Source organism: Staurois parvus, unplaced genomic scaffold (genome assembly GCF_062004578.1).
Source record: "Staurois parvus isolate SC_StPar_1 unplaced genomic scaffold, SC_StPar_1.0 ptg000734l, whole genome shotgun sequence".
Classification (NCBI taxonomy): domain Eukaryota; kingdom Metazoa; phylum Chordata; class Amphibia; order Anura; family Ranidae; genus Staurois; species Staurois parvus.
This window is the reverse complement of record NW_028318530.1, coordinates 3,626,410-3,639,798: the sequence shown is the minus strand read 5'-3', so window position 1 is coordinate 3,639,798 and position 13,389 is coordinate 3,626,410. Positions and strand designations below refer to the sequence as shown.

The window sequence follows — 13,389 nt, the reverse complement described above, 5'->3', positions numbered from 1 at the left end:
GATGGCACTGGTTACCTCTTTTCTGTGAAGATTGGCAGTTCAGAGAAGCAGCTCTGAGAGAGCAGGAGCCCGCAGCATTGAAAGTTGTAAACTGCAAGTGCTGTGGTAAGAATTTTAAGAAATAGTTTACTGGGGAATATTCTTTTATTGGACTTAAGCTCCATTCACACTAGTGTTTTTAAGCTCCTAAACGCTGTTATTAGTTTTTTTTTCTGCTTCTAGAAGCTAATCGTGTTATAAGGGTGTGGGATTTTTTTTAAAAAAACTACTTGTCCAAGGGACTTAATCAAGGTCCCAATCTACTTGTCCTTCAATACAATCTACTTGTCCTGATAAAAAAAAAAATAAATCCCATAATGGAAAATAGGGATGTTTTTGTTTTGTTTTTTTTAGGCAGCGGTGCTTTTAGGAATGTCTAGGGCTTTTATAAACAAAAGGGGCTGTATGGCAACTTAAACTTTTTTAATGTTTTTTATTTTTTGCTAGAAAATTTCTTAGAACGCCCAAACATTTTTTTAGAACAGAGGTTCTAACGAATTATTGGTGGGTTTTGCAATTTTTTTTATGTCGCACGTCATTTGCACAGCAGTTTTTTAAACACAATTTTTTTTAAAATATAATTTTTGCAGATAAAACACAATACACGACCCATTTTTTTGGTAAAATTTAAAAGATGATGTTACGCCAAGTAAACAGATACCAAACATGTCATGTTTTAAAATTGCACACACCCTTGCAACGGCAACAAATGGTGTAAATTTTACTATCCATAGGTGATGCTTTAAAGTCTTTTACAGGTTACCACTTTAGATTTACACAGGAGGTCTGGTGCTAGAATTACTGCCCTTGATGTGATGTGCACATTGATACCTCATGTGTGTGTGACAGTCACTGTTTGCATGCATGAGGGACTGACATATGCATTTGTTTTTGCGCGCGAGCAAGGGGGGACAGGGCTGCTTTAACATTATTATTTTTAAATTTATAATTTATTTATTTTGACTCTGTCGCTTTCATTTTTTTAAATTGCTTTTATTGCTGTCACGAGGATTGTGAACATCCCCTATGACAGCAAGATGCAGTGATAGGTACTCTTTATGGAGAGATCTTGGGTCAACAAGACCCTATATCCCTCCTCTGCTCTGAAAATCATTTGATCACACCAAGATCGGTGTGATCAAATGCTTCCCATTTTTAAAATGGTGCTGTTTCCATCCTGGAAAGTGATGTATGCTCATCGCTTCCTGTTTCCTATATCATAGAGACGGACAGAGTGGTGTTGGTCTTTGTCCGCCTCCTATGATCAGCCAGCAGAAGCACTGCCTGGTTGTTCGGGTGTCCCGGATTGGAAAGGCTGTGTCTCCCCTCCCAGTGGATGGGCCTCGGACAGTACAAAGCTGCAGATAACTAACTGAATTATGACAACAAAAAATAAAAAAGTAAGAAAAAAAAATAAAATATATATATAATCTGCACATAATAATCAGATATTACCAACAAAAATAATAAGTATATATAAAAAATGTAAATAAAATAAAAACAACAATATTCAGAATACAACAACAAAAATAAATGCAAATATAAAAAAATATAAAAATATCAAAATTAAATAAACATTTTTTTTATAAAAATAAAATAAAAAAATAATCAAAAAATTTATTACATGCAGATAATAAACAAGATTAATAAAAAAAACAAAATTAAAAAAAAAAAATAAAAGAAAAGATATATAAATTAATTAAAAATAAATAAATATATATATATATATATATATATATATATATATATATATATATATTCATTCTGCAGAGAACTGTAATCACATAATGACTACTACAATAGATAAAAACATAAAATCTAAATAAATGTTTATTAAAAAAAAAAAAAAAAGTCCTGCCTCCCACTTTTTGAATAGAGCGCAGCCATGCAGGTCTCCCTCCATACAGCAGCATCAATCTTTCACAGAGTTCTGCAAATGAATTAGCTGCAAGTACCAACATCCTTTGCAGATGTCGGCTTGTAGCTGTTGAGCGCTGTGGTAGTTAATTGATTTTTCCTGTCATTGTGTAACTATGATGTGCGGGCAGACAGCTTACACTGACAGTCTGCAGGGGCCCTGTATGGCACAAGTGATCTGCTGATCGTGGGTGCAATGTTTTGCAGGCAAAGACAAAAAAATAATAAATGCACATTTTTTTTTACCTGCAAAAAAAAAAAGTGTGTATTTTTTTATTTTTAAAGTTGAATTTATCCTTTAACTGGATGTCCTCTATATAAGAGTTGGTGACCATGTTAGTACACACTGGAGCTAAACATAGCATAGGATTTTGATTTATCTTTGAAACCCCTTGAATTTCAGTGAAGCTATCAGGAAGCAGAAAACAGATTAAGTTGATTTGTTGTCATGGTGGTGCAGGGCTTTGAGGGTATGAATCATATATTTGCAGAATGAAAAAATATCTATTTTCTTAGGTTTTTCTAAATGGATTATACACAGCTTTGAAAGATTGTTCCTGTGCCCAATTGAAGTTCGGTTATTAATCTGATCCTTTTGCACTCCAGAGTAATATTCAGTCATGTTGATTGGCTGAGCTGGGGGGATGGTGGGGGAAGCTAGGTAGTTCAGTTGCGTGCTGGATTTCCTCTGTGCCTTTTTCTTAGCTGTACTTCCCGAACATTGCATTGACTGGAGAATGAAGTACTATATTGATCCATTATGTTCAAATATTAATTAAGTATCCATTAGACATAAACAAGACTGCTTAGCCAGATTCATTTACATCGACAAAATGTGTGATTTGTGAGTTGGAATATGTTTGTGTGTGTGTGTTGGGGGGGGGGGGGTGTATGGGTGTTTCTTTTTTTTTTTTGTTTTCTTTTTTTTTTTTTTCAGGAGGGGGAGCTTTGCTTGTTAATATTGTTAGGTTGAGCTAATGCAGAGTGAAAAAATTGTGGTCTGAAAAGATGCTGGATGTGAATTTTGCTGTCATTTGTGGTTTGAAGAAGGGGGAGGCGTTGAGCATCTGAAAGACTTAAATGAACGCTCTCAGTGTCTTTGAAAGCAAATAGTCAGAGACAGAGGAAGAATGCAGTGGAAAGTACAACGCTTTTTCTACGTTCATTTCTGAGGCACACAGGCTGCAGCTCCAGAGAGGCATCTGCATGGCCAGGTGATAATGATTAATCGCCGGCATTCCAAAAAAGAATCTTTTCATTCTTCTCGGCTCATGGGTTCGCCTGCAGCTGGTCCCCTTATATTCTGGCAGGTTGAATATGTAGATCTTGTATGTGCAGCATTTTTTTGCCTAGTTGCCTAGACAATCGCTTGCTCTCTAAGAGAATGTCTGGCTCCCGCAAGGACTTTGATGTGAAGCAGATACTAAAAATCCGATGGAGGTGGTTCGGACATCAGGCTGCTCCCATAAATCCCAGTCTTCAAGGGGATTTTTTGAATGGAGATCAGAGCCTTGTGACTAGTGACAGAAAGTTCACGGAGGCAAGTAACCTCCCTCTGCCCTTGTCATCTGTGGGACACCGAAGGACAAGCAATCAGGACTTCCAAAATTTGCTTTCATATCCCATGGCATCTGCTTCTGAGCTTCATCAACCCTCTGTGGAAGTTGCTGCAGGTGCTAGTGAGGCAGCGCATTGGCTGAGCAAACCAGAAGCTGAAGATGGAGCCAGTGAGGAGGACATTGACTCTGAGAGCAGTTCTTGCAGGTCAGGATAATTCTATTTAAGAAGATCATTGCAGGGAGAGCAACTTTTTTTTTTAAGATCATGTTTGGGATATTATCTGATTTAAAATGTTTGAAGTTTAGCCTTTTTTTTATGAATCCACTGTAAAGTAGTACAGAAAGTCCCGTTCATACTATATTGGTCCGTGTTCTGCATCAGCATCTAATGCAACACTGATATTTTGTAGGGATGGGGCAAATGAGGTCCAGACATTTCTCTCACACGCTTATATGTGAGCTGCATTTTAACATAACACCTAAGAATGTTTTAAAGGATTACCATCAAAGCATATTACTGTGTGAGAAGCCTGTGCTAGAAGGTGCTATTTTCTGACTCCTAGACTGTAGTCTAGATGCAAAACAATGACTTTGCTTGCAATAAAACTAAATAGCTGGACTGTCTGGGAACAATTCTATGGCCTGAAAGTCAGAAAATAGCAGCTTCCATGTTACACTTCTCATAATAGACTTATATTTGCTGACCAATTTTCCTTTGAATTGCTAATTCAGATGGAAGTATGTGAATAAGATTATCGTAAAACTACTAGTTGCTCTCTTTGTCCTTGGAAGTGGAATGTAGGTGTATCTCTCTCATATATGCAGTATATACATATATAAATCTTCAGTATCCCTGGTGTCCAGTGAATAAGTAAGTGCTGTGTCCCTGGTGACCACCGGATAACAATATGCTAGTTCAGAGACCCTGGTGGGTATCTTACCACAGTGTCCCTGGTGGCCAGTGGGTATAATAACTCAGTGTCCTTGTTGGCCAGTGGATATGTTACCGCAGTGTCCCTGTTGGCTGGTTGATATGTTGCCACAGTGTCCCTGGTGGCCAGTGGGTATATTAACTCAGTGTCCTTGTTGGCCAGTGGATATGTTACCGCAGTGTCCCTGTTGGTTGGTTGATATGTTGCCACAGTGTCCCTGGTGGCCAGTGGGTATATTAACTCAGTGTCCTTGTTGGCCAGTGGATATGTTACCACAGTGTCCCTGGTGGCCAATGAACATAATACCTCAGTCCCCCTGGTGGCTGCTGGATATGTTACATGGTACTCCTGGTGGCCGATGGATATGTTACCACAGTGCCCCTGGTGGTCGATGGATATGTTACCACAGTGTCTCTGGTGGCTGATGAATATGTTAGCACAGAGTCTCTGGTTTCCAGTGGCTATTTTGGTGCATTGTCCAGTGGACATGTTAGTGCAGTGTTCTTGGTGTCTGGTGGACATGTTAGCCCAATGTCCTTGGTGTCCAGTGGATATGTTAGTGCAGAACCTCTAGTGCCCAGTGGGTATGTTGATGCAGTATCCAGTGGACATGTAAGGCAGTGTCCCCGGTGTCCAGTGAACATGGTAGCACAGTGTCCCTAGTGTCCAGTGAATGTAGTAGTGCAGCATCTCCGGTGTCCAGTGGACATGGTAGCACAGCGTCCCCGGTGTTCAGTGAACATGGTAGCGCAGTGTCCTTGTTGTTCAGTGGACACGTTGGCACAGAGTCTCTGGTGTCTAATGTAAAATACATTGTTGAGGATCAGTTTCACTTCTATTGACTTTATCAGGTAATTGCATTAATGATTTTTCACTTTAGTTAAGCAAATTTTTTGCTTTTTCATACAGTTACATGTAGAATTACAAATACTATGTTCACCCCTTAAACAGACGATTTAAATAATAAACCTCTTAAATAAAACCTATTGTAAACCATATATTGAACCTTTTTATCTTGCATGACTAATTACATGATCATGTGTACAGGAACTGAACATTGGCATGAACTGATCTCACGATCTAATATATAAAGAGGAGCAAGGGTACAGAAATAGGGTAATGTGTTCTATTACATAGCATGACCCCTTTACCAGCACAATTGTTGCAGCTGTATGGAATATCAGAGACTAAAAGACTGCATTTCCATACACATTCAGATCTGACAGTGACATGTACCCTATGATGCCTTTTCCATCATCTGGATACAATTACAAGAGAAACCACATACTTCATTGACTAGAAGTAATGTAATGTGACCTTAATATGATCTCTATCTGCACACATGATAGTTAACAATTTAGTTACAATAGATGTAGAGGACATGTAACTTGGTATTTGCATTAAGGAAGAATGAAGAGAGCAGACAATGCACAATTTTGAATTATGACTTCTACCTTACATCATTTTGTGTGTATGTTTCCATGAAAATTTGGTTAGGAGAGGTTAGATTTAAGCGGTTTGTCCTTTTACTCGCTTGTGAGCAGAGAAAGCATTGTGGGAGAGATGTTACCTTGCACATGTGGAACTAAAGTTCTTTTTTTTTTTTCATAACCCCCCTCCCTCCCCCCAAAAAAGAAACCCTTCATTTCACTGTATCTGGGGAAAGGTTAAGTTTTGACCTTCTAGCTTCAAAGTTTTAGGTCTCTGATCTGAAAAGCAAGTCAAAACTGATGATCTGGTGACTTGTTCTGAGCCATTGACTTGAAGTATTGAAGCCAGAGAGTCTGTAGTGCAAGAGGCCCTATAGTAACTTACTATATTTAACCAATTGCCTACCGGGCACTTATACCCCATTCCAGCCCAGGCCAATTTCCAGCTTTCAGTTCAGCGCTGTCGCAATTTGAATGACAATTGCGTGGTCATGCAACACTGTAGCCATATGACATTTTTTGCATTTTTTTCACACAAATAGAGCTTTTTTTGGTGGTATGTACTCGTCGCTGAGTGTTTTATTTTTTGTGCTATAACCAAAAAAAGAGCAAAAATAGTTTTTCTTTGTTTCTATCATAAACAACGGGTAATTTTTCTCCTTCACTGATGTGCGCCGATGAGGCTGCACTGATAGGCGTCACTGATAAGCTGGCACTGATGAGGCTGCACTGATATGCAACAATGATGGGCACTGACTGGCGGCACTGCTGGGGGGCGCTGGTGGGTGGCACTGCTGGGCACAGGTGGGTGGCATTGCTAGGAACTTGTGGGTGGCACTTCTGGGCATAGGTGGGCGGCACTGGTAGGTGGCACTGCTGGGCACCGATCAACGGGCAATTGCCGGTTATCGGCAGTACTTTCCTCACTCTGTGACAGCGTCAGGAAAGTGCAGCCAATAACCGGCAACTGCATTTACCGTTTATCTGCGGTGTTATTGGACACAGCCGATCACGTGATAAAAGGCCGCTGTGATTGGCGTTTTACAACATCACGTGATCAGCTGTGTTCGTAGGGCACAGAGATCATGGAGATCGCCGGGTGCATGCCCCCGGTGGTGTGCGGAAGGGTGCATTCTGGGAGGATGTCATATGGCGTCCTCCCAGGAATGGACAACTGCGTTGTAGCCATCATTCAGCTATAGCGTGGCTGGAAAGTGGTTAATGTGGGAGGAGTATGCATTTTGTCAAATATAAGGAATATGACAAAAATCAATTTGTCTCATTTTCCTGAAGTGGAGCTAAATTTGCCATGTCCCTCTCCGGCAAATTCTTCCAGGTGCCAGTCTTCGGCTATCAGCATAGGATGGTGTCACTCCTGTGCATGCTCAGTTTACAGACCTGCGAATGTGGCAGATAGGCATTATAGGTAGGTGCATGTCTCTTCTGCATTAAAGAGCCTGCCTGATCACAGATTGTGACAGCAGAACTTCAGTTCCGCTTTAAGTGAGGAGCAATTAGTGCCCATCAATGCGATCTGCTGTGCAAATGTACTGCCACAAACTGGTCTGCTGTCACAAACCGTGAGCAAGCAGGCTCTTTATTGCAGCAGACATGCACCTACCTATATGTGAATGTGCTGCAAATCTGTTCTTTTGTAGGATTAAAACTGAACTCCAGGAATACAGATACTGTATATATAGTTTGCAGATGAAATACGCATATGAGGGCTACTTTACATTCCAAAGAATTTAAAATTCTATTTGTCCAATCCTTACATTTATACAGTTATGCCACCCAATACAGTCCTTCCTGGTAGAGGAGGGAACCTGGTCTTTTTACTGCTACAGTTTCACTTTCACTCGCAGGTCTCCTCTCCACTCCTGCCCTATGAAAATGAAATGAGAAGCAGCACTGTAACACACCTGATTTGTTCTTTGTGCTTTTTCTCCCTCCCCCTTTGAGCAATACTGTACAGTAGACTGCAAGAGGTTGATATCAAGCCAGATGCAAGCAATTACATTACTTGCATTAAAAACATGTTTTCAGTGATGTATTGATTACATGGATGCATTAAAGCAGGGGTCTCCAAACTTGCTAAAAAAAGGGCTTTTTTTGTGCTTCAGACATTGGGAGGGCCGGACTGTAGCCAATGGGAGTAGAAAATGCCTCATTTTTTGTATTATAGGAGGAATAGTGTCTTATTGTTGGTATCAGTGGGAGGAATAGTGCGCCATCATTTGTATCAGTGGGAGGACTAGTGCCCCATTATTGATGTCAATGGAAGTAATAGTGCCCCATCATTGGTGTCAGTGGGAGGAATAGTGCCCCCTTATTACTGTCAGTGGGAGGAATAGTGCCCCATTGTTGGTGTCAATGGGAGAAATCGTGCCCTTTCATTGATGTTAGTGGGAGGAATAGTGCCATTTCAGTGATATCAGTGGGAGAACTAGTGCCCCATCATTAATATCAGTGGGAGGAATAGTGTCTTACCATTGCTATCAGTGGGAGGAATAGTGCCCCATCATTAGTATCAGTGGGAGGAATAGTGCTCCGTTGTTGGTGTCAGTGGGAGGAATAGTGCCCAGGGCCGGACTGACCATTCAGGCATTGCCCAAGGGCCCGGGGTCAGTAGGGGGCCTGGTGAGAGGCTCATTGGGCACAATTCACTAAGCAGTATCTTACCGCATCCGAGTATGTGGTAGGATACCGCATACCATTTAAAAAAACAACTTTTGAATTCATCAAAAAACCCTACTAAAATAACATGTATTTTAGTAGTGAAAACCATGCGTTAATGTTTCAGCCATCAGTGGGGTTCCCCACTTACAGCTGAATGTGAAAGAAAGAATTGCCGGTAATTAAAAAAATTATTTAAAAACCGTCATGGAGTTCCCCCTCCATCCATTTAATGCCCTACAGGTCTGGTATGGATTTTGAGGGGAACCTCCATGCCAAAATTTAAAAAAAAAAGAAAATGGAGTGGGAGCCCCCCCAAAACCATACCCTTATCCGAACATGCAGCCCGGCAGGTCAGAAAAGGGGGTGGGGGCTGAGCAAGCGCCCCCCCCGAACCATACCAGGCCACATGCCCTCAACATGGGGGGGTGCTTTGGGGTGGGGGGGCTCCCCCCCAAAAGCACCTTTTCCCCATGTTGATGGGGATAAGGGCCTCTTCCCCACAACCCTGACCGGTAGTTGTGGGGGTTTGTGGATGGTGGGCTTATCGGAATCTGAAAGCCTCCTTTAGCAAGGGGGTCCCCAGAGCCTTTTTTTTTTTTTCCAGATAGTGGCGTCAGGCATCGTGATTGATGTTTGATCTATTTCGGGGAATATTCTTATAATATTTCTATTCTTTTAACCACTAGCCTACAGGGCACTTATACCCCCTTCCTGCCCAGGCCAATTTCCAGCTTTCAGCGCTGTCACACTTTGAATGACAATTGCGCGGTCATGCAACACTGTACCCATATGAAATTTTTATCATTTTTTTGAGACAGAGCTTTTTTTTGGTGGTATTTAGTCACCTCTGGGATTTTTATTTTTTCTTAAACAAACCAAAAACCACTGAAAATTTTGAAAAAAAAACGTTTTTTCGTAGTTTTTGTTATACAATTTTGTAAATAAGTGATTTTTCTCCTTCACTGATGTGCGCTAATGAGGCTGCAGTGATGGGAACTGATAGGCTGCACTGATGGACACTGATAGGTGGCAATGATGAGGAGGCACTGGTAGGTTGCACTGATGGGCATTGACAGGCATCACTGATGGGCACTGAAAAGCAGCACTGATACATGACACTGATATATGGCACTGATAGGCAGCACTGACTGGCACTGTTAGGCGGCACTGATTGGCAGCACTGATAGGTGCACTGACTGGCACTGATGGGTGACATTGAAAGGCAGCTCAGATGGGCACTGATATGTGGCATTGTGTGCACTGGTATGCACTGATATGTGGCATTGATGTGGCACTGATGGGCACTGGCACGTGGCACTGATGAGCACTGACTGCTGGCACTGATGGACACTGACAGGTGGCACTTCTGGGGCCACACTGCTCACACTGGGGCTTCTAGATTCCGATAAGCCCCCTGCCCACAGACCCCCACAACCACAGACCAGGGTTGTGAGGAAGAGGCCCTTGTCCCCATCAACATACATGGGGACAAGGTGCTTTGGGGGTGGAACCCCCTCAAGCACCCCCCCATGTTGAGGGCATGTGGAGTGGTATGGTTCGAGGGGAGGGCCTTGCTTGTTTCCCCCCCCCCCTTTCCTGACCTGACTGGCTGCATGCTCGGATAAGGGTATGGTATGGATCTTGGGGCGGACCCCCACACCATTTTTTTTTTTTTAATTTTGGTGTGGGGGTTCCCCTGAAAACCCATACCAGACCCGAAGGACTTGGTATGAATGGAGGGGGATCCCACGACGTTGCTTTACGTTTTTTAAAATTTATTTTTAATGGACTTTCTATGCAGCTGAGCTGCAATATGTAGGTGGGGTGTGTGTGGATGTGGCTTGAGTGTAGGCGGAGACACAGGGGGCCCCATTATCTTATTGCCCCGGGGCCCCATGAGTTATCAGTCCGCCCCTGATAGTGCTCCATTATTCCTATCAGTGGGAGGAATAGTGCTCCATCATTTATCAGTGGGAAGAATAATGCCCTGTTGGAATCAGTGGATGGAATGGTGCCCCAAGGGCTAGATAAAGGTGAGCAAAGGGCTGCATCTGGCCCCTGGGCCATAGTTTGGAGACCCCTGCATTAAAGTATAACTAAATGGAAAACTTGTTTTGTTTTTTTTTGGGGGGGGGGGCTTAAGTTTTGGGTAGTTCATCTGTCAGTTTTTATTGCTGGCTGCTGTTTTTACTGATGATACTGCTGTGCCCATTAGGGAGATTTACATTCTCTGTTTGTTCTGTTTACCATTTGATTTGAAAGTTAAAGTAAAAAGTCCCACGTTTTGGTTTTTCCCCAGAAAAGTAAAAGAGGGGAAATCTTCCAATGGGGACACTAGTTCTGTGACCTCAGGTTCCCTAATGGATTCCCTTATTATGCAGAAATTTCCTCCTACTTCCTGTTTGGCTATGGGCAGGAAGTGAAGGAAAATCTCTGCAAAATCCCCTATTTCCATCCCTCCAAACTTGTAAAAATTACTTTTACAAAGTGCAGAAGCACCAGCAGTAAAAAAACAAACAAAAAAAACCAATTCTTGGATCATGGTTGTAGCTTCAACCATGATCCCAGTATAAGCACTTCAATACCATGACATATTTGTATGTACGGTGGTATTGACGTGGTTAGACAAAACATGGCTGTTGATCTAAAAGGAATTAAAATTAAACTCTACCCCAAAATAACAGGATACAAATAAAAAGCCTATTAAAATATAATAAAACTGATTTTGCTCCAATATTCACCTACAGTCCAGAGCTCTGCCCTGCAGTACCTCTTTTCCAGCACAAAATGCCCTTTGGCTGATGACCAGCATCATTTATCCCACTTTCTCTGAGCCCATATCATCCTGGACCTGCCGTAACCTGAGACTGAACAGTGAATGTAGAAGCAGCACAGTGATGAACCTATCTCTCTGCTTTTCTCTTCCTATCAACTTGCTTCTTGTCAGAACACAAACTGATTGGCTGCTTTTTCTTCACACTCCAGCCCTGCTGTACAGGAACTGCAAAAGGCTGATACCATGTTAAATTTGAGAGCTTACACTGCTCTTGAAAGAGTAAAAATACATTAAAAGATGTATTAATGATTACAGCGCTGCATCAGTTTGGGTCTTAACTCTGCCTAGAGTTTGGCTTTAAACAAAAAATTTTTTTGAGTGTAAAATTAATAAACAGCAGCTGGGTGCTCTGATTATTAAATCGGAAGTGAAATTTGTATTGAGTTTCTTAGTCCATTTTATCATCTTTGATTTATTTTGTGTTCTAGACTATAAAGCTCATAGCAATCATATTTCTACTTGTTCCATAGCAACCCATATGGAGACTTCAGAATATCAAGGATTGTTTTCACCATGTGTTCTGATTTTATTTCAGTACAGCTTACACTGTTTACGGGGCTATGTAAAGTCAATGCTTTACATTTCAAGAAGTCGTAAGATAACCCTGCCCTACACATGAGCAATTCAAACTGAGCATAAAATGCATAAGCAGAGCAATAGTTCAGTGAAAGGTTTGTGTAGAGGTATAAGCTTCTGAATTTATACTAAAACCTCAACCAAACTGAGCTAGCCCTGCCACTTGCAGGTCCCAAAACTCTTGTATGTGATGGGTGACTTCACTGACTTAAAGAGGATCTTTATTCTAGAAAGAAAAATTCAAAGTCAGCAGCCACAAATACTGTTGGCTTCCCACTGAGCCGCGATGCCCTTTTGAATGATCCCGCAGCCCCCTGGGACCTGTGACGTGTCCCAGAAGGCTGCAGGCAAAGGTGAGCAGAAGTGGAAGCGGGTAACGTGTCAAAACTAGGTACCCACTCCTGGAAAAACAAAATGTGCCAAATGTGGTAGTGCAGGAGGGGGAGAGGGCATAAAGCAAAACAAATTTCTTGATTTATCAATCTTTAACCTCCCTGGCGGTATTCCCGAGTGTAGCTCGGGGTTAACTTTCAGTACCAGAAGCAGTAACCCCGAGCTACACTCGGGATTACCCTACAGCGTTGCTCTGGGATCCCTCCAGCACTTACCTTGTCCTGCGCTCCCATGATGTCCTCCCTGCAGTGTCCCCGGTCATCTCCTCCAGCCAATGCTGGCATCCGTCTTCCGTTCCCTGTGAGCGTCGGGACGTACGGGGGATGAAACCGGCAGGAAATTCAAAAATTTAAAAATGTGACATTCACTCAATACACTAAAATCTGATAGTATAATATTACTGTATCAAACCATTTCACATACATTTTGTCCCGAGTGCTTTGTCCTGTGCCCTGCCTACATTTTAACTGTTCTTTCTGCCTGGAAACTGAGAAACGTCCATGGCGTCCTAAAAGCGTCCCTTTTAGGTCAAAAGCGGTTTTAGACCAGCTTCAGAACAGCGATAGTAAATTAGAACCACTTGCAGAATTGAGTGATAATAATTTGTGGGGATATTTGTCATCAGACACTGAAAACGATTTTGCAACTAAGCTTAGTGATGTGTGAATTTGGTGCTATATTTCAAATTTCAATGTTTTTGGTTTGATTACATTATTGAATTAAATGTATTATTATTATATTATTTTTTATGATTATATTATAATTTATGATTTCGTGTTTCAAATTTTATCATACCCAGGATGTTTTCTAGACTCTTGTTTGGACAGATTTCAGTTATTCCTAAGAATTACAGGCCTACAATAAAAAAAAACAACAAAACAATGTACCACTTTGAGCACAGAAATACTGACATAATCAGACCGCTAGGGAGGGTAAAGTATATGTAAACCCTTGTAAAACAAACTATTCAGTTTAAAATAGAAATGGAATGCAAAACTGAACTAAAAAGCGGTTCTCCCAGCACAGCC

General features: G+C 41.5%; 1 protein-coding gene across 2 annotated transcripts in view; it reads left to right on the top strand.

Annotated features, from left to right (window-relative positions):
• KLHL5 (kelch like family member 5) overlaps nucleotides 1–13,389 on the top strand; it is a 122,945-nt gene that overhangs the window by 57,782 nt on the left and 51,774 nt on the right. The window contains exon 1 of one of the 2 annotated variants that reach the window (XM_089654044.1): nucleotides 2,975–3,720. The exons of the other annotated variant lie outside the window; for it this stretch is intronic. Coding sequence (XP_089510170.1) covers nucleotides 3,287–3,720 — 434 coding nt within the window. The 5' untranslated portion in view covers nucleotides 2,975–3,286. Of the gene's footprint in view, nucleotides 1–2,974; nucleotides 3,721–13,389 lie in introns of those variants that run through there. 2 annotated transcript variants of the gene reach the window in all.